The 22,158-nt window shown below is 37.0% G+C and overlaps 1 protein-coding gene across 1 annotated transcript; it reads left to right on the top strand.

The window, feature by feature from the left end:
- Positions 1-4,350: 4,350 nt before the first annotated feature.
- On the top strand, positions 4,351-21,796 carry LOC104213004 (putative cytochrome c oxidase subunit 5b-like). The gene is made up of 6 exons (XM_070160809.1): positions 4,351-4,721; positions 4,933-5,015; positions 5,143-5,193; positions 20,814-20,880; positions 21,035-21,114; positions 21,532-21,796. The coding sequence occupies exons 1-6, from the start codon at positions 4,559-4,561 to the stop codon at positions 21,595-21,597; spliced, it is 510 nt and encodes a 169-aa protein (XP_070016910.1). The 5' UTR covers positions 4,351-4,558; the 3' UTR covers positions 21,598-21,796.
- Positions 21,797-22,158: the final 362 nt, after the last annotated feature.

The following is a 22,158-nucleotide window of genomic DNA, read 5'->3' on the forward strand; positions in this document are numbered from 1 at the left end:
TTAAATGGCAATTGTATATAATATAAAATATAATGTACGTGTTATTCGTCACGAATGATTAAACCTTTTATATTAAAAATAACAAATTTATAGGTCATCTTAAACTCTTTCTGCATATGTGAAAAATTAGAATTAACATTACTCATATGGTCCAAAAAAAAAAAATCTATAAAATATTAGAATTTGAAAAACATGCTTAATAATAATTAAGAGTTTAGCTCTATAAAATTATAACGAAAAAAGATTTGGAAAAATGTTTTCATTACATTACCATCCCTAACATGGAAAAATCAGATTTAAGGAAACAAGGAAAAGTCAACAACTTAGAAACGTGGATTTTTTAACTAAAACTAGTATTTTAAAAAATATTAATTATGTCCAACGATGGTCTGACTTTGCTTAGCATATTAGATCATATTATTTTAACAAAATTCTCAGCCGTTATTTTGTGTTTTAATGCAGTGTACCCAAAAATAAAATAGTAAAATTAAAGAAAACTAATTATATAGCATTTAATTAACTTTGTGTTTCTTATTTTAATTTTTTACATTATCAGCTATTTCGTATTATAACATTGATATAGAAGTATTTATTAATGACTTAGTATCATTGTCTATTACTCCATTTTATATATCATCGATATATATTTTTCTTTCTCCTAATTTTTTTATTTCTAAACTTTTCTAATAGTGTCAACAGTTTTTCGAATATTTAAATATATCAATAATGATTTTGCATTTTATTACTTTATTTTATTTTAAAATTAATATCCTAGCATTTTCTCTATCGCCCATTTTGTATATTTTTTGTGCTATGATATTTTGACTTTTCTCATTTATTTTTATCTAAATTTTTAATAATTTTTTATTTTGTATTACGTCTATTAACGAAATATTTTTCCTTTTATTTTATTTTAATTATTAAAAACTTTGTATAAGATAAAGTTCATTATATGTTTAAAATTTTACTATGTTGCTCATAAATCTTTTATTATTCAATTTTTTTTTTATTTTTTACTTATTGAGATTCGAGTTATGTTATGTTATCCACTGTCTGTCGTTGCTAATCACAAATAAAAAATAATTCATCTTCTCAAGCTAAATTATGTCATATTCTTTAAACCTTTTAAACCATGTTAGTTCGCTGTTGCATTATGCAATACTTAGTTTAATTCTTAAATTTCTTCACTCTTATTTTATAGCTAGAAATTCATCCATTGTGTAAAATTCAATCAATTCAAAAGGTGAAAAAAGGGCAGCCCGTTACACTAAGCCCCCGTTATGAGTGAGGTGCAGGAAAAGGCCGGACCACAAGGTCTATTACACAGTCTTACCCTGCATTTCAGGAGGTTAAAAATTGGTAATAAGTAGAAGAAAACTAAGTTTAGCTATGACAAAACAATACAAAATAATATTTATTTAAAAGTAATTTGACCTTTCTTTTTGAAGATGTATAATAATTTTTTAACTGTTAAAGTACTACTATTTAAATTTAAAAAGTAGTAAAAAAGAAAATAAATACTCTGAATAATTGTACTCATAGCATACCAAATAAATAACAGCTTTGTTGACCAAAAAAATAAATAAATAACAGCTTTTATTATTTGCAAAAGCAAAAAAAAAGTGCATAAAAATGATTGAAGATAAGCAAATGAGAATTAAGTCATAGTAAAGACGAAGTACAACTCAATTTGACATCCTTTCTAGATATGCATATCATTTCAAATCATGTTCTTTTGATGCACACACTAATGAGAAAATGACTCAGGAAACCGTCAATACCATCTTATATTACAAAGAAGCTCTCTTTTATTCATCCTATTCTCGATCCTTGGTATTCTACTTTAAAGAATAACGTATCAAATGGATCCAATCAGTTGAGATAATTATCACACAAAGATCATGGGTGTATACAATTGTAGCTATTAGTACCATTTATTTGTAGATATTCTTCGGAGTATTTTTTTATGTTCTTTAATCGAACAGGAAACCTGTTGGAATCAAAGTAATCAAATAAATGAAAGATGATATAATAAATTATTAGAAATTTAAATATAATAATTATCTATAATTACATATAGCGCAAACATATGATCCAATTATGAACATTGAAGAAATCCTTCACTTTATATCAACTTGATGAACCTTACAATATTCAAATTCACCAGAAAATCATACTAATTACTTTAAAAAGCTGATGATATACTTCTAGAAAATGAATGAATCTTTAAACATTAAGAACAATATAATATAATGGTTACATATTTTTTTCAAAGTTTCATAAATAAGAAAGAAAAGGAGAATTCACCGCACCACTTCTTCAACGGGAAAAGGTTATACATTAGAGATTGCTTAACTTTTACAAGGATCTGACTTGGTTTTTCATTCCCATAGAGAAGAGTATATATACATGAGTTTAAGCTCAGTCTCCCTAAAATCTCTCCTAAGAATTTTCTAAAATATTATATTCTTATAATATCATATAATATCACATCGCTAACAAATATAGATACACAACATATAATTACTATATTTACACATTTAAAGATTTTGTTTCATAAAAGCAAATCCAGGTCTCTATAGATTTAACAATGAAGCACGAAGAGGTCCGCTATTTTTTTTATAGTATCATAATGTTTCTTTCAATTCAAACTTGAATTTTAATCTCAATTCAAATAAAAAAAATTATATTTCAATTCAAATATTTTTATCCTTCAATTTAAATTCAAATTATTATTTTTATCTCAATTTAAATTCAAATTATTATTTTTATCTCAATTTAAATATGTTTTTATCTCAATTCAATATTTTTATAATAATATTTACTAACTTTTACTTTTACTTTTTCTTATCACACCACTTGATGTGGTTGATTACCTTGTTATTCTTAATTAATTATCTGAATGATTTATTTAATTCTCTATTTCATTAAGAATAACAATCTAAAAGATACGTAAGAGATAGTGCAGTTTTAGGAGTCTTTTTTTCCCCTTAAAAAGCATTTTTTTTTAAAATATTTGCAAGATTCATTTCAATAAAGTTAAACCTTATCAAATAAAGTTTGCATTAACAAACATTTGGCATTCAATAATTTAATTAAACCACATGTTTATCAAAAAGAGTTTTTGATCTAAAGTAAAATTCAAAGATTTTAATAGTAGGGTGTCGTTGGATATGAAACTATCGGTTCTGCCGAGGTATAATAATATTTTCTTATATTATTTTCTCTAGTTAATGTTATTTTATTTCCTCACTTTGAAGGAAACCATGAAAATTCATTTCCTTTTGTTCTTTTCTCTAATTAATGCTTACTTTATAATTTTCTCACTTTAAAGGAAACCATGAATATTGTTTGTCATATAATATTACTTCAAATATGGTAATATAAGTCATAGACAGCTTTTTTATTAATGTTATACAAATATAATCCAACAAATTAAAGCTCAGATTAGCAGTAGATTTCATTAATTATAAAGCTTGATCAATTAGCGGTGAATTTTCATTAGTTATAAATATGTATATATAAATATAGATATATAGATCAGATTTGTCTAATATCTATTTAGATTATGTATAAAATTTATTAAAATACTTCCATTAATTATGTTTCTATTTATAATTTTTAATTATTAATATTGTCTTAAAATTGCCAAGTGGCTTCTTTTTAGTTTGCAACTTGGCTTAACCACATGCTTCACTACTCTCCTTTTAATATAATATAGATAGATATTATTTAATTTTAGATTCCTAATTATTAGGAGTTTTTACATAGTTCAAATAAGGAAATATTTTCTATATAGAATTTGACTAATTTTAACGTCCTAAATATTAGGAAAATAATTACATTATAATTACAATTTTATCCAATGTGAATTATATTTTTAAAGGGTAAAAAAAGCAAACAATATTTTGCTAAGAGGCTTCGTGCTTTTAATATAATATAGATTAATGTGCCAGATATTCTTTAAACATTCAGTAGTAGTTTCACGGAAGGATTCAACCTGTTGATCAATTTCATTGTTATTCATACTCGAAGGACTCGTAAATCTAATAACCTTGCGGATATAGAATTTGTTTTATAGACGTAAAATTAGACCGTCTTAAAATATGACATCACTATCCCACAGGAAATTATAGTTACAAAGCAATAATTTTATTTTTAAAGGGCATAAAAATCGATTAATATTTCAGGGATATTTTTATCGTTCGACATTTAGTGTATAATATTCGTACTTTTATAATAATATAGATAGATATAGATATAGATATAGATAGATATGGATAAAATTTTTATAGAGTGTTTTATTTTAACCAAATGATTACAAAAAGTTAAAGAAAAAAGAGAAAAATCATACACACGTGGGAGAAATTCTCGCACGAGCGAGTCAACCTTGGCCGAAGCCGTCGCCCTTCGGCCAGTGCCACCCTTATTTGCCATTTTCATTTCCAAAAAAGTTGTGGAGACAACAGAAGCGAAACAGAGAGAGTGATAAGAAAAGCTTTCGTCTCTCGATCTGCGGACGCAAAAGGGGCTGACCTGAGGAAAGAACACACACACTATGTGGAGAAAACTCTCTTCGCAGCTTCGTACCCTACGACTAATTCGATCCACTCCTAAGTCCAATCCAACCGCCTCCGCCGCCACGTCGATTACTTCTCCATCGCCGGCGGCATTCCGTTCATCGGTCGCGTCCTTCTCTCGTCAATTCACTACCGCATCCGGTATATTTTCACACTTCTCTCTACTCTGAACCCTAATTTCATCAGATCTCACGCATTTTTACACAAAATCATGTGTTTGAATAGAGTCGAATGGATACAGAGGGTACTTTAGTGGATTGATTGACTGATATACGTGCCTTATGTAATGTTCTATTATTGTTTATTTAATTTTTGGTTGTGATGAGTATGGATTATTTGTTGTGTGGAACAGAGAATGCTGTTAAGAAGAGTGTGGAGGATGTAATGCCAATTGCAACTGGCCATGAGCGCGAAGAGCTTGAAGCTGAACTCCAAGTGAGTTTTTTACCATGTTCTACATATTTATAGCATTTTTAGCCGAGATATTTAGGTATATTAATTCAATTGTCTTTGATAGATGTTACTCCGTGTGGCTGAAATTTACATTTGATGTGTGCTTTAGGGAAGGGAGCTTCTTGACATTAACTTTCCTGAGGGTCCTTTTGGTACAAAGGTCAGTGTGGATTTTCAAGTAATGATTGGTGCTAGTACACACTCGTTATTCTTGTTGCTTTTGTCGCAATGTATTGTTGATCAATAAAATTGTTTTATCTTATATTCAGATTGGTTATTCTCGTCTGATGCATAATGATTATATGGCATAATTGATTGTTCTCTTATTAACATGGGTAACATGCATTTAGAGTAGGAAATGTTGGAAATAGCCGTTGTTTTTAGGTTTTCTTGTGAGTTTATGGTTCTTCTGATAATCCAATTGAAGACAAAAGCAAAGAAGATAAAAATGAGCAGCATACTGTTTATTCTCTTATATTAACATCTGATGTTGGGAATATGTTTTAGTTTGCAACTACTGATCCAGAAGGATTATTGAGTTTTACTAAGCTTAAGACAACCTGGATCAATCTTACCCCAGGGCTTTGGTTCAAATTCAATATTGTTAGAGATAGCTATGTAATTGTCCCACATTGGAATAAGAGTAGTATCCCCTTTGTATAGAGTAGCTATAAATAGCACCTCTTGTATTGCATCACACACAATATCAATATATCATATTTTCTCCCGTGCCTTCTCACATGGTATCAGAGCTATCGTGAGAGATTTATCGCTGTGCATAAATTCCAGCGATTCCGGGAAGTAAAATCAGTCACCGGAACCCTTTTTTCCGGCGACTTTCAAAGTTGTTTTGCGTTTGCTTTGTTTCGGTCAGTGTTGTGCACAAAATCCAACACTACCACAAGAGTAGTCACTGTCCGGCGACCAAATCCCAGTGAAAATCTCCGGCGGTACTGTAGCTGTACAAAGAAAATTTTCCGGCGAAGTTCCAACATTGCGTGGGCCACCTTCCGGCCATTTTTTGGCGACGACTCTTCAGGACAGATTGTTTCCCTTGCAATTCCGAGCCTACCCATCCAGGTTACACCAAATTCCGACCACTTTTTTATTTTTCCGGCGTGAATAGTGATTTCAAAAAGTTGACTTCCGGCCATTTTTTGAAAAAGTTCCTTCAGAACAGTTGGGTCTTCTGGTAATTCCGATCCTACCCTTACTGTTTTTATTTCATTCCGACCACTTTGAATATTTTCCGGCTGCAACAGTAACTTTCCAACTGCTACAGTAGTTTACTATTCTGGTTCAGTGTTCCTTACTCTATTTTCAGTGGATTACAGTTGATTATTTCTCTTATTTGGTAATAATTTACAAGATGTCTTTGGGAATTGATGTTTTTGGGTCTAAAAGCATGAGTTCTGGAAACTCTAATGTTATGATTACCTCGGAACCTTTAATGGGAGGTTCAAACTACTTAGCTTGGGCTTCATCTGTCGAGTTGTGGTGTAAAGGTCAAGGTGTGCAAGATCATCTGATTAAACAGTCTAGCGAAGGAGATGAAAAGGCGATAGCGCTTTGGGCAAAAATTGATGCTCAATTATGTAGCATCTTGTGGCGTTCTATTGATTCTAAGTTGATGCCTTTGTTTCGGCCATTCCAGACATGTTATTTGGTTTGGGCAAAGGCTCGTACGTTATACACTAATGATATATCTCGCTTCTATGATGTGATATCACGGATGACAAACTTAAAGAAGCAAGAATTAGATATGTCTACTTACTTGGGTCAGGTACAGGCAGTCATGGAGGAATTTGAGACATTGATGCCAGTTTCTGCTAGTGTGTCAAAACAACAAGAGCAGCGACAGAAAATGTTTCTAGTTCTTACACTCGTTGGACTTCCTCATGATCTTGATTCAGTACGAGACCAGATTTTGGCGAGTCCGACTGTCCCTACAGTTGATGAATTATTCTCTCGATTACTTCGCCTTGCTGCAGCACCAGGTCACCCAGTGATTTCATCCCAGATACTTGATTCCTCTGTTCTTGCATCCCAGACAGTGGATGTTCGGGCATCTCAAGCTATGGAGAATAGACGAGGAGGCGGTCGTTTTGGGAGATCTAGACCCAAGTGTTCTTATTGTCACAAACTTGGACACACTCGCGAAATGTGTTATTCCTTAAATGGCCGTCCACCCAAAAATGCCTACGTTGCTCAGAGCGAGACTACAGGTAACCAGGGCTTTTCTGTATCTAAAGAAGAATATAATGAGCTCCTTCAGTATCGAGCAAGTAAGCAAACATCTCCACAAGTAGCCTCAGTTGCCCAGACTGACACTCCTATTGCTGGTAATTCTTTTGCTTGTGTTTCCCAGTCTAGTACTCTTGGACCATGGGTCATGGACTCAGGCGCTTCTGATCATATCTCTGGTAATAAATCACTTTTGTCGAATATTGTATATTCACAGTCTCTTCCTACTGTTACTTTAGCCAATGGATGTCAAACTAAGGCACAAGGAGTTGGACAAGCCAACCCATTGTCTTCTATCACCCTAGATTCCGTTCTTTATGTTCCTGGTTGTCCTTTTAGTCTTGCATCTGTTAGTCGTTTGACTCGTGCCCTCAATTGTGGTATATATTTTATTGATGATTCTTTTATTATGCAGGACCGCAGTACGGGACGGACAATTGGTACAGGTCGTGAATCAGAAGGTCTTTACTACCTTAACTCGCTCAGTCCTTCCACAACATGTCTAGTTACAGATCCTCCAGATCTAATCCACAGACGTTTAGGACATCCGAGTTTATCCAAACTTCAAAAGATGGTGCCTAGTTTATCCAGTTTGTCTAGATTAGATTGTGAGTCGTGTCAGCTTGGGAAACATACCCGAGCTTCCTTTACGCGTAGTGTTGAGAGTCATGCAGAGTCTGTTTTCTCCTTGGTTCATTCTGATATATGGGGTCCTAGTAGAGTCAGTTCAACCTTGGGATTTCGTTATTTTGTTAGCTTTATTGATGATTACTCAAGATGTACTTGGCTTTTCTTAATGAAAGATCGTTCTGAGTTATTCTCTATATTCCAGAGTTTTTGTGCTGAAATCAAAAACCAATTTGGTGTCTCTATCCGCATTTTTCGCAGTGATAATGCCTTAGAATATGTATCTTCTCAGTTTCAGCAGTTTATGTCTTCTCATGGAATTATTCATCAGACATCTTGTCCTTATACCCCTCAGCAAAATGGGGTTGCAGAAAGAAAGAATAGGCACCTTATTGAGACTGCTCGCACACTTCTAATTGAGTCTCGTGTTCCGCTGCGTTTTTGGGGCGATGCAGTTCTCACAGCTTGTTATTTGATTAATAGGATGCCTTCATCTCCCATCAAGGGTCAGATTCCACATTCAATATTGTTTCCCCAGTCAGCCTTATACCCTCTTCCACCTCGGGTTTTTGGGAGCACATGTTTTGTTCATAACTTAGCCCCGGGGAAAGATAAGTTAGCTCCTCGTGCTCTCAAGTGTGTCTTCCTTGGTTATTCTCGTGTTCAGAAGGGATATCGTTGTTATTCACCTGATCTTCATAGGTACCTTATGTCAGCTGACGTCACATTTTTCGAGTCTAAACCTTTCTTCACAACTGATGTCACTTCTGCTGACCACCATGACATATCTGAGGTCTTACCTATACCGACTTTTGAGGAGTTTAGTAATCCTCCTCCACCTTCAACCATAGAGGTTTCACCCATACCAACTTTTGAGGAGTCCAGTGTTATCCCCCCTAGTTCCCCAGTCACAGGAACACCACTCTTGACTTATCATCGTCGTTCGCGCCCTACATCAGGCCCATCTGGTTCTCGTCCTGCACCTGACACGGCTCCTACTGCGGATCCTGCTCCTAGTACACCGATTGCACTTCGAAAAGGTATACGGACCACACTAAACCCTAATCCTCATTATGTTGGTTTGAGTTATCATCGTCTGTCATCTCCCCATTATGCTTTTATATCTTCATTGTCCTCGGTTTCCATCCCTAAGTCTACAGGTGAAGCATTGTCTCATCCAGGATGGCGACAGGCTATGAGTGACGAGATGTCTGCTTTACATACAAGTGGTACATGGGAGCTTGTTCCTCTTCCTTCAGGTAAATCTACCGTTGGTTGTCGTTGGGTTTATGCAGTCAAAGTTGGTCCCGATGGCCAGATTGATCGACTTAAGGCACGTCTTGTTGCCAAAGGATACACTCAAATATTTGGGCTAGATTACAGTGATACCTTCTCTCCAGTGGCTAAAGTGGCATCAGTTCGCCTTTTTCTATCCATGGCTGCAGTTCGTCATTGGCCCCTCTATCAGTTGGACATTAAGAATGCCTTTCTTCATGGTGATCTTGAGGATGAGGTTTATATGGAGCAACCACCTGGTTTTATTGCTCAGGGGGAGTCTCGTGGCCTTGTATGTCGCTTGCGTCGGTCACTTTATGGTCTAAAGCAGTCTCCTCGAGCCTGGTTTGGTAAGTTCAGCACGGTTATCCAGGAGTTTGGCATGACTCGTAGTGAAGCTGATCACTCTGTGTTTTATTGCCACTCTGCTTCAAGTCTATGTATTTATCTGGTAGTCTATGTTGATGATATTGTTATTACGGGCAATGATCAGGATGATATTACTAATCTGAAGCAACATCTCTTCCAACACTTTCAAACTAAGGATCTAGGCAGATTGAAGTACTTTCTAGGTATTGAGGTTGCTCAATCTAGCTCAAGTATTGTTATTTCTCAAAGGAAATATGTGTTAGACATTCTTGAGGAAACAGGGATGACAGGTTGAAGACCTGTTGACACGCCGATGGATCCGAATTCTAAACTTCTGCCTGGACAGGGGAGCCGCTTAGCGATCCTGCAAGCTATAGGCGGCTGGTTGGTAAATTAAATTATCTCACAGTGACTAGGCCCGACATTTCTTATCCTGTGAGTGTTATAAGTCAGTTTATGAATTCTCCCCGTGATAGTCATTGGGATGTAGTTGTCCGCATTATCCGGTATATAAAATCGGCTCCAGGTAAAGGATTACTGTTTGAGGATCGAGGTCATGAGCAGATCGTTGGGTACTCGGATGCTGATTGGGCAGCATCACCTTCTAATAGACGTTCTACGTCTGGATATTGTGTTTTAGTAGAAGAAAATTTGGTGTCCCGGAAAAGTAAGAAACAAAATGTAGTTGCTCGGTCTAGTGCAGAAGCAGAATACCGAGCAATGGCTATGGCAACATGTGAACTAGTCTGGACCAAACAATTGCTCAAGGAGTTGAAATTTGGTGAAATCAGTCGGATGGAACTTGTGTGCGATAATCAAGCTGCACTTCATATTGCATCAAATCCGGTGTTTCATGAGAGAACTAAACACATTGAGATTGATTGTCACTTCGTCAGAGAAAAGATACTCTCAGGAGATATTACTACGAAGTTTGTGAGATCGAATGATCAACTTGCAGATATTTTCACCAAGTCCCTCACTAGTCCTCGCATTGATTATATATGTAACAAGCTCGGTACATATGATTTATATGCTCCGGCTTGAGGGGGAGTGTTAGAGATAGCTATGTAATTGTCCCACATTGGAATAGGAGTAGTATCCCCTTTGTATAGAGTAGCTATATATAGCACCTCTTGTATTGCATCACACACAATATCAATATATCATATTTTCTCCCGTGCCTTCTCACAAATATCAAATGTAACACAGCAAGGGATGTGTTATAAGCACTCGTTACAATTTTGAATTCTACTGGTAAGCAAGTTTGTTTAAGAAGAGAAAGGTAGAGGGTGGCCCATTATTTACTGAGCTTTACGGTGTCTGTATCTCTTATCCAAAAGAAAAAAGGGGGGGAGGGGAGACCTGGATCAATCTTGCTATTTCACACTTCCTTACTAGTCATTATATGTGTTTCCTTCAAGGAAGAGGAGGACTAAGAAGAGAAAGGGGTATGATGGATAGGTGAACCTGAATTTTGACTTGGGCAACTCAAGGACCAGGTCCTTGGAAATTAGTTTGTTCAGCATAGAAAAAGTGACATTGGGTCCAACTTGGTTACCCCGACAAGATTCATTTGCAAGTACTCTTTTCCACCTCTTCAAACCTTACTCCGTAATATTTCGATGCTGGGTATCTGGATCACTTTTGTATTGTAATCATATGCTCTAAATTCAAAGGAATGTCACTCCTAAAAGGCTAAAACTAACTTCAACAAAGTTAAAAAGAAATAAAACTTCAGGCTCTTTATTGTAACATTTTTTTAAACTATTTTTACTTCCATTCACGTTGGTTGTACGAGTGGAAGAGAAGTAGATGACATTTACCTCTCTTCTTAGTTTAAGTTGGAAGGCATTAAAAAAGATTAGAAGGAACTGCAAAGTCCCCCATTTGCAATTCCTAATGTAATAGGGAAAAAATACCTTATCCCTTTGGTACACAGTTATAGAGGATGAGAGACGAGCAGCTTAAGATATAGAGAAGAAGGTCGTGCACTCTTCTTAGTTTAAGTTGGAAGGCATTAAAAAAGATTAGCAGGAACTGCAAAGTCCCCCATTTGCAATTTCTAATGTAATAGGGAAAAAAATACCTTATCCCTTTGGTACACAATTATAGAGGATGAGAGACGAGCAACTCAAGATATAGAGAAGAAGGTCGTGCAGATTCAAGAAGTTAGTTACACAGCTGGAAAGTTAGTTACACAGCTGGAAAGTTAGTTAAGGCAGTTAGAGTAACTGAATTCTGTTAGAAGAAGATTATGCTGTAGCAATAGTATTTCGATACAATGTAATCAGTACAAATAGGACTGTAATATACATTTTCGAACCATCAGTCAATACACACAATCTTATTCTAAATCTTCTCTCTTTTCTTCTTCTCCCTTCTTCTCTTCTTCTGCAAATCCTCTCTTCTAATTGCTTTCTCGAGTTCATTCCTGAAGCGGTGCTGTGATCCTTGAATTCACTTTTGAATTCCTGCAAGATTCTAAAGCAATTCAAAAGTGAATGGTTATATTCTAAAGCAAGACATCATGGGGGCTTTAAACCACTTTCATCAAAATTGTTATATGGTTGGATCTTGTGATGCCTCTTTCATAGCACTGGTTCCTAAGAGGAAGAGTGCTATTGAGCTCAAAGATTTCAGGCCTATAAGCCTTATAGGCAACATCTACAAGATAACAACTAAGTTATTAGCCGAGAGACTTAAATCAGTGAGAGGGAAGCTCATTTTAGTGAATCAAAATGCCTTCATCAAACAAAGGCAGATTACTGATGCAGCTTTGATTGCCAATGAGATGTTGGATGGAAGGCTAAAGAGTGGAATTCCAGGCATCCTATGCAAACTCGACATTGAGAAAGCATTTGACCAAGTCAATTGGTCATACATGTTTTCAATGTTAAGGAAAATGGGATTTGGTGGCAAATGGATCAGGTGGATAAATATAGCTTGACCACAGTCAAGTGTTCAATTCTCATCAACAAGAGTCCAGTTGACTTCTTTTCACCTAAAAAAGGATTAAGGCAAGGTGATCCCTTGTCTCCTTTCTTGTTTATCCTAGCTATATGGAGGGTCTTAGCAAGATGTTGGACAAAGCAAAGCAGCTGTAGTAGTTAGATGATTTTAGTGTTGGGAGACATCAAACGAATGCAGTCTCAATCTCACACCTGCTCTATGCGGATGACACATTAGTTTTCTGTGTAGCTGGAATATCTCAGGTTCAATATCTTAATCTAACTCTACTCATTTTTGAAGCTATCTCTGGACTACATATCAACATGGCAAAAAAAATAATCTACCCTGTTAATGAAGTTCCTTACGTGGGAGATCTAACTGATATTCTTTGTTGTTGTACTGGTTCCCTCCCTACAACATACCTGGGCCTTACATTGGGAGCTAAGTACAAGTCTACTGCAGTATGGAATGGTGTGATAGAGTAGGTTGAGAAGAGATTGGCAACATGACAGCTGCAATATCTATCAGTAGGAGGCAGAGTAACCTTGATTAGTAGTGTGATGGACAACATACCGACCTATTACATGTCACTATATCCTATGCCCAGCAAAGTACTCAAACAATTGGACAAACTTAGAAGGAACTTTCTCTGGAAGGGGAACAGTGAGGGTCACAAGTTTCACCTGGTCAAATGGGCCAAAGTAACTCAACCAAAAGACCTTGGTGGACTTGGAATAAAAGACTTGGTAAAACATAACAAGAGCATGCTAATGAAATGGCTTGGGAGATTCAGGGAGGAAGACACCAGCCTATGGAAGGTGGTATCTGCTAGACATGGACAACAAAGCCACTGGTGTACTTTAAGCAGGTCTCCTCATGGTGTTGGCCCATGGAAATACATCAGTAGCCTTTGGGAGGATTTTTCACGGAATATTTTATTCAAGGTGGGCAATGGGTTACATGTTAGATTCTCGAAAGATATCTGGTTGGACAGTTGCCCACTGGAAGAGAGCTTTCCACTACTGGTTCAGATTGCTTGTGATCCCAACTCTACAACAAGTCAATACAGATCAGGAAACTCATGGGTCCCACTTTTCAGAAGGAATATGCATGACTGGGAGTTGGGTAGTTTGTTTACATTGCTTGGTAGACTGAGAACCTTCACTATGAATGAGCAGATCCCTAACAGAATCAGATGGGTTGGTTGTGACTCAAGTTCCTATTCAGTGAAGATGGGCTACAGAAGCATGTGTGAGCATAATGGAATCATTGACTCGTGGCCATGGAAGCTCATCTGGAAGACAAAGCTTCTAATAAAGGTTATCTGCTTTACTTGGACTGTACTCAAAGAAGCATGCCTAACTCAAGACAATCTCTGCAAAAAGAGCTTCCAGCTAGTAAATAGATGCTACCTATGTCAGCAAAGTTCTGAGTCAATCAACCACCTATTCTTACATTGTCCAGTGGCAACAGACATGTGGTATATGTTTCTTTGTATCCTGGGAATAAGTTGGACATAACCACAAGGCATCAGTGAATCAGTAGAAGGTTGGAGCAGTTGGAAAGTTGAAAGGGCCATCAAGAAAGTCTGGAAGATGATCCCAACATGCATTTTTTGGTGCCTTTGGCAAGAAAGAAATCGCAGATGCTTTGATGGCATTTCAACTTTTGTTGTAATAGAGCTAACTCAATCCTTTCTTGTAACTTTGCATCTTATGGATGCCTGCAATGAAGAATCTTATTTCATAAAAAAAAAATAAAATTCCTGCAATTGTGTAACACCCTTCCGGTCCTTCCTTTTCATGATTCGGCAACTTTGTGAATTTTGTTTCGGAAACAACCTCTCTACTCTTTCGGTGTAGGGGTAAGGTCTGCGTACACACTACCCTCCTCAGACCCCACTAGTGAGATTTTACTGGGTTGTTGTTGTTGTTATTGTTTTGAATATACAATAACTATGCCTAAATCCAAACTGAGTCAGTTATATGAACCCTCTATGATTGGGACGAGTTAATAAGGATACCTAATGAATAGCAAATTAAGGGTTCTCCAAACCTAAATGTTCTGTAAATTTTACACTTATCTTTACACTAACAATTAAAAAGTCCCTTAGTGCCAAATCTAACATAAGTGTAACGTGACTAAGGAATTATTATTGGTTATGGATCTTTTGCTACCATTATGTTCTGTTTATTGTGTTGTGCTATGCGCTATGCTAGTCAAGAGATTGTAGGCCATTTTGATAACCTTCTCCATATGATTTTAGGTCAACCTTTTTCTCTTTTAACACCTCAAAATCATATTGTCGCACTTAAGGATTGGTGTATATAGATGTGATATCATCGTAGGCGACATTTGCTTATTTTATTGTGTCACTTATACCTGCCGTGCGATGTGATCTTTTCTTAACCTTGTCTCATCTTAAATACTGTATGTCCTGTCAACATCTATCTGCAAATTTTTAACAAGCTTCTTGTGGATATGTTCAACTCTCTTTTATAATATTGCTAGTTTCATAATCGTTTTATAACACACTTGCCTTTTGCTTTGGTAGGCTTATATTTTTTTGATAAGGTAAATTATATTAATCAAAAGGGAGAAAACTCCGTATACAAGAAGTATACCAAAAAGTAGAGAATTTATATCAGAACATGATTCTCTACCAAAGACGCCCAATCTTCTATACAAGTAGGGGCTATATGACTGCACCAAAAAGCGATCAAAGATAAAAGACTATTCTTAAGATGTGAAAAAGGAGACTCAATCCCCTCAAAAGCTCTCCTATTTCTCTCCCCCCAAACTATCCACATGAGCGTAACGGGGCGAACTTCCATGCCTTTTGATTTCTTCTTCTGCGGAAACCAACCCAGCTATACAACATTTCCTTTACAGTGCTTGACATCACCTATTGAACACCATAAAGATTTAGGATTGCCCTCTACAAACCCGAGGACACAGGGCAATGCAACAAAAGATGTTCAACTTCTTCCCCTAAGCTTTTACACATGTAGCACCAACTAACAAGTGTAATTCCTCTCTTTCCCAGATTTTCAGCAGTCAAGATCACTCCCCTCGCCGCTAGCCATGCGAAAAAGCACACCTTCGTGGGCGCCTTAGGAATCCAGATCAAGGAGTATGGAAAAGTTGGCCTCCGATCTCACCAACATACTCTGGTAAAAGGACTTTACTGTGAATAAACTATCGCCACGCAACCTCCATCTCGAAGAATCACAAGATAATTGGGGCCTGTCTTACCCATATAGCAGTGCCAACAAATCTTGGAGCTCCGCAATCTTCTAATCTTGCATGTTCCTTCTAAATGGGAGGTTCCATACTACCCCCTTCATGCTCCTTGCGGATCTGTTGAACCATCAATTCCTTCTGGTTTGAAACTCTGAAGACGTGGGGGAAAGAGACCCTTAGAGTATCCTCTCCACACCACCTATGATTCCAAAAGTTTATTCTCCTTCCATTTCCCACCCTGTAAGTGATGTTGCCATTGAAGGCTTCCCAATTCTTCATAATGCTCCTCCACATGCCACACCCGAAAGGTGTTGTGATTGCCTTGGTCCTCCAATCCCCTCCCGTGAAATCGTACTTTTCTACTATGACCTCCACCCATAGAGAATGCTCTTCTACCCCGAATCTCCACAGCCACTTCCCCAACAAAGCTTTGTTGAATACCCTAAAATCTTTTACTCCAAGTCCACCCCACTTTTTTGGAAAAGTGACTGTGCCAATTCACTAAATGAAACTTTCTAGTTCCATCCGTCGCATCCCAAAGAAAATTCCTTTGAAGCCACTCCAGTTTTTTTGTGATGCTCACATGAGCTTGCAACAGGGACAAGTAATAGGTGGGCATACTCGATAAAGTACTTTTAATAAGCATTTCCTTACCGCCTTTTGACAAGTACCGTTTCTGCCAGTCTGCTAATCTTTTTTCAACCCTTTTGATCATTGGATTCCAAACCGTAGTATCCTTATGCGAAGCGCCCAATGGGAGACCCAGGTAAGTAGTGGGAAGAGAGCCCACCTTACATCTGAGAACATAAGACAAAGCATCGATGTTAGCAACCTCACCCACCGGAAAAATCTCACACTTGCTGAGGTTGATTTTGAATCCTGATACTATCTGAAACCACTGCAGGACCTGCTTCAGGTAGGTCAACTGATCCATATCTGCATCATAGAAAACCAGAGTGTCATCGGCAAAAAGCAAATGTGAGACTCTTCGGGCACTGAGCACCCCGATCGAAGCTGAGAATCCTCTCAAGAAGCCTCCGCCCGCAGCACGATCCATCATTTTACTCAGAGCATCCATCACTAGAATTAATAGCATGGGGATAGGGGGTCAACCTTGCCTGAGACCCCTGGAGCTGCCAAAGAAACCACACGGGCTACCATTAACTAGGACAGAGAATCTGATTGAGGAAATGCAGAACTTGATCTATCCCCTCCATCTTACCCCAAACCCCATCCGCATCATAATGAAATCCAGGAACTCCCAATTGACATGGTCGAAAGCCTTCTTAAGGTCCAACTTGCATAGTAAGCCGGGTTCTCTATTTTTCCTTCTGGAGTCTACAAGTTCATTTGCCACCAAAGCAGCGTCCAGGATCTGCCTACCTTCCACAAACGCATTCTGGGAGGACGAAATAAACTCGTCAAGAACCTTCTTGAGTTTATTGGATAGCACTTTAGAAAAAATCTTGTAAATGCTTCCCGCGAGACTAATAGGCCTGTAGTTTCTGATACAAGATGCATCTTCTTTTTTAGGCACAATGGTAATAAAAGAAGCATTGATACTTCTCTCGAAAACACCATTCACATGGAAGTATTCAATGGCTTCCATCAACTCCCCCTTAATGGTGTCCCAACAGAGCTGGAAGAAGGCCAAAGAGAAACCATGAGGCTCGGAGGCCTTATCACCAGCACAGCCTCGTGCACATCCTCCTCCTCGAAAGCCCTTTTTAGCCACTCACTGTCTTCCTCCTCTATGTGGTTGAATTCTATTCCTCCCTCCCCCCTCCCCCCCAAGTAGGCCTCCAACTAACTTCCTCGTTGTATAAGTTCTCATAAAACCCCACTATCGCCCCTTTTACCTCCTCCTCTCCCTCAATCCTCACCCCATCCACAACTAAGGACTCTATGAAGTTTCTCCTTCGATTTGCAACCGCAACCCTGTGGAAAAACTTGGTATTCGCACTCCCCTCCTTTAACCAGAGCGCCCTCGATTTTTGCTGCCAACTAGTCTCCTGAGCTATTGCTAACTCGACTATTTCCCTCTTAATCTTCCCTAGTCTCGCTTTCTTAGATTCATCTAGCTCCCTCGCCCCTTCCCTTCTCTCTAATTCCCCAAATTCATGCATAAGCTCCCTCATTTTAACCTCTACCCTCCCAAAAACCTCCTTATTCCACCAAATAATATCTCCCTTGAGCAATTTAAGTTTCTTCGAAAGACGGAATGAAGGTAGACGGAATGAAGGTATCCCTGATACCCGTAGCTTGTCCACCATTCTTTCACTTTGTCACCAAATCCTGGCACTTTCAACCACATGTTCTCGAATCAGAAATGAGCACGCACCCCCTCCCTCCGCGTCCATCTAGCAAGATAGGCAAATGATCCAAAGTCAGCCTAGGTAAAGAAATTTGCAGCACATTCGGCACCAGCTCATCCCAAGAGGGCGATATCAGAAATCTATCAAGTCTAGATCTTGAGTTGGAATCCTCCGCCCTGGCCCAAGTAAACCTTTCCCCTGACAGAGGAAGATTAATGAGAAAGTGATCATTGATGAAGTTAGAAAACTCCTCCATGGCCCTCGAAATCAGACTACACCCTAATCTCTCCTCCTGGATTCTAATAGTGTTAAAGTCTCCCCCTAGAACCCATGGAATGTCCCATTCCCCCTTAACATTGGCCAGTTCCTCCCAGAAAGACACCTTGGACCCTTCTCCTACCGGTCCGTACACTCCCCCAAATCCCCATTCCACCCCACTCACTCTATCTTTGACAAAAACTGCTAAAGAAAAAATTCCCTTCGTAATCTTTTTACCTTCTCACATTAAATTATGCTACAACATTTAATTAAGGGTAGTTTAGTCACACTAACTATTTTGTCTAGATTTCTGGTAGGCTTATATTTATAGTACTTTTGTAGCACTTATCATTTTGAGGGATCCTACTTTAATTTTATATGTATCATAGCATTCTCATGGATACTGAGGCTAGATATCTCAATTGTCTGTGCTGGGCACCATGGTCTTGTTTAATCTTTATCTCAATCTCATTATTTTATGTGGGTGAACCTACCGTTCTTATTTCTACTTGTCCTAAAACATCTAGGGTCGTTTAATTGGAGGATTAAGAAAATAATCTCAACACAAATTCCCGCATAAAATAATACTCCCTCCGGTCCACAATAAGTGACCAATTTGCTTTAGGCACGCACATTAAAGAAATACTAAATTCTAGACAAAAATAGTTAGTGCGACTAAACTACCCTTAATTAAATATTGTAGCATAATTTAATGTGAGGAGTAAAAGATTTTTTAGGGATACGTACATAAGGGTAATTTTGGAAAAACAAATTGAATATTTTCTTGATTATATAAATGGACACTTATTTTGGATCAAAATAAAAAAGCAAACAAGTCACTTATTGTGGACCGGAGGGAGTACAATATTTGGTTGGCTGAAAAGGAACAAAAGATGCTTTGAAGATAAGAGGACCGAGATTCCTAGGCTAAGAAATAGTTGTTGCAGGATCTATATTTTTGGTGTAAGGAAAGGGTAGTAGAAGACTTGGTGCAGTTATTAGATTTTATGTAATTGTAGAAGCTTTATTTGTAATTGCTATCCTATGACGCTTTGCTTGTACTTTTTGGTACTTTCTTGAAGTTTCTTAATAAAAGTTACCTTACCTGGTTAAAAGAAGAAAAAAATTGTCTCCGCATAACTAATGTGGCATTTGGTTGGCTACATAAGATAAAATAATCCTCTATAACTTTATGCTACTTTGGGTTGGCAGTATTGGTTGGCCGTATTAAATAATACCTACACTGAGTTATACGGGACTTTATGTATTATTTTATGCAGGATAAAAAATGGAATAAGAATACATGTATTAGTAATACAAAGATAAAAGAATTGTAAGACAATAATGCCGCTAAAGTAGGTAATCCCTACATAACATTCTCTATATTATTATTCAGCAGTCAGCACATACTAATCTCTACATTATTATTCATCATATAACATTCCCTTCATTATCGTTTACCACATAAACAATCTGGTTATATAATTCCCTTATAAGTAGCGTCTGAACCAAACGACCCCATGCTTTCTAGAATGTTTCTTCATAATTCAAGCTTTTGGTTTACTCTATGAAAATGCATTGTGAATATGATATGAGTAAATATGTCTGAGGTTGTAGTTTCGTCCTGTTTAAAAAGTTTACCATGCCTAGTTACTCTCCATATCTTAGTATAAATTCTGAGTTGTTAGGGCCTATTCTTTTTTTGAGAATGAAAAAAAAGGGGAATAGGCCCTAACAATTCAGAATTTCCATACTAAGATATCCAGAGTAACTAGGCCTATTCTTTAGCTGACTCTTTCCCTCACTTTTGTACTTCTTGCATCTTCTTGATGCCTTTCTCTATAAAACTCATTACTTCATCAAAAAAAGGATGGTCTTATCACTTATATGATGGAGGCCATTTCCTTTCAAATATTGATGTAGTTCAGGTCCTAGCTTGTATTTTGATGCTCTTTGAATGCTGTTAAAAAAGAAGTCTTTTCTGTTTCTGTTATTAACTTGTACATTTATATAACATATGGTCTCTTTGGTAAACGCTCATCGATGCAGTTGATTAGTATTGACCTCTTCTTTTCTCTTTGAAATTTGTCTGTTATTCCTTGCATTATAGGTGTTGCTGCGTCTTGAGATCCTAATTGCCATATCTTGTAATCCTTCACCAGTGAAAAGAGTTGTACTTATGTGTATGCAAGTACGGGGAATGTGCAACTTAATTTAATCTTAGTATTGTATCTTGTTTCGGTGGTTTAGTTACAAATTATTAAGTCTCCACTAGCCGAATTATTTTTTTTTTCCGTGTGATCAGTAATCTTCTCTTCAATTCTGTGTTTCTTTTTAACCTTTGGTGCACACCAATTTTATTATCGTTTATCTCCTAATGATGAATTTCTAGTTACAACTTCTTAAATAAATCTAGTTTGTGATTGCTTATTTGTTATCAGTTCTATTTCAAGTTTGATGCATACGAGTCTGATCAAATCATCTATGTTTTGTATTATAGGAAGCGCCAGCTGTTGTCAAATCCTACTATGACAGAAGAATTGTAGGATGCCCGGGAGGTGAAGGAGGCAAGTCTCCATTATCTATTTATAAGTCTCCATTATTTATTTATTAGTTGATAGTGTTTCCATCAAACATTCATTGCTCTAAGCCAGTTGACTTCAGTCTCTTAAGTTGGTTTCTATTAATGTCCACCCGTGTTTTCTTTGTCTGATTTTACAGAAGATGAGCATGATGTTGTTTGGTTCTGGCTTGAGAAGGGCAAGCCACATGAATGCCCAGTATGCTCACAGTATTTTGAAGTAAGTACAGAATATCCTTTAATTCAGAGTTAGTTGTATGATATATTATTGATTAAATCTAGGTTAATTTGTAGGCTGTTGAAGAATAGCTAGACGTGAACTCCCAGCTTATCTAAATTTAGGTTAATTCGGAGGCTGTTAGTGAAGTTTGTAGATGTGAAGTTGTCCTTGCTGTTGTATATGTCAAAAAAGTGCATTAGCATATTAACCAGGTGTAAATTCACATTTCTTCAGCAAATAAAGAGACTATTTTCCCCCTACGTTGGCTATAGCAAAGCAAATTGATTGCTTAATTCAGATGTTAGGGCATTTCAGCGTGCATGAATTGTGCAAGTCCAATTTTGAATTGTTCCATGCAGAATTTGATGGCTTAAATGAATTACTTATTATCATACTGAGTGGTTTCTTCTATTGCAGTTGGAAGTGGTTGGACCTGGAGGACCTCCTGATGGACAGGGCAGCGATGATGAGGGTCATCACTAAGTCTCTTGCAATTTTTGCCGGAATAAATTTGGTTTAAGACGATATGACTCAAAGATCTGTGTTCTTTCTTTGCCTTTACTGGATTATTGTTCTTATTGTTGCTGCTGTGGCAGCTGTGAAGTTGAATATTTTTTGCATTAATATTTTATACACTAGACTTGGCTTGGTCTACTGGAAATATAGACTGAGTTTCTTCAAATGCACAGTCAATAATCAATGGCTACAGATTAAATCTGTTGTAATGGTTCTTTTTGTGTTTAGTCGAAGTGCTCACGCTGAAGTTCCTCGCACTTGAGACTGATGATGTCGCTTTACCGCTAACTGTCTCTACATACTTTTGGAATACCAGTTAACAATAGCTCGTTCCTACTTCCTGTGTTTCCTAAGGGAGGAGTTCAGAAATTGGAGAGTTAAAAGCCCACGTTATTTTTTCTCTTTTCTAACTTTTTCCGGAGGTGGTATTGGTAAAGGAGACGTAGATCAGGAGCTCTTATAAACAATTAAATTAGGACCTTTCCATCTACCTAAGCCTTGATCGACATAGTTATATCCTAATATTTG

The sequence above is a fragment of the Nicotiana sylvestris genome, chromosome 10 (genome assembly GCF_000393655.2).
Source record: "Nicotiana sylvestris chromosome 10, ASM39365v2, whole genome shotgun sequence".
Classification (NCBI taxonomy): domain Eukaryota; kingdom Viridiplantae; phylum Streptophyta; class Magnoliopsida; order Solanales; family Solanaceae; genus Nicotiana; species Nicotiana sylvestris.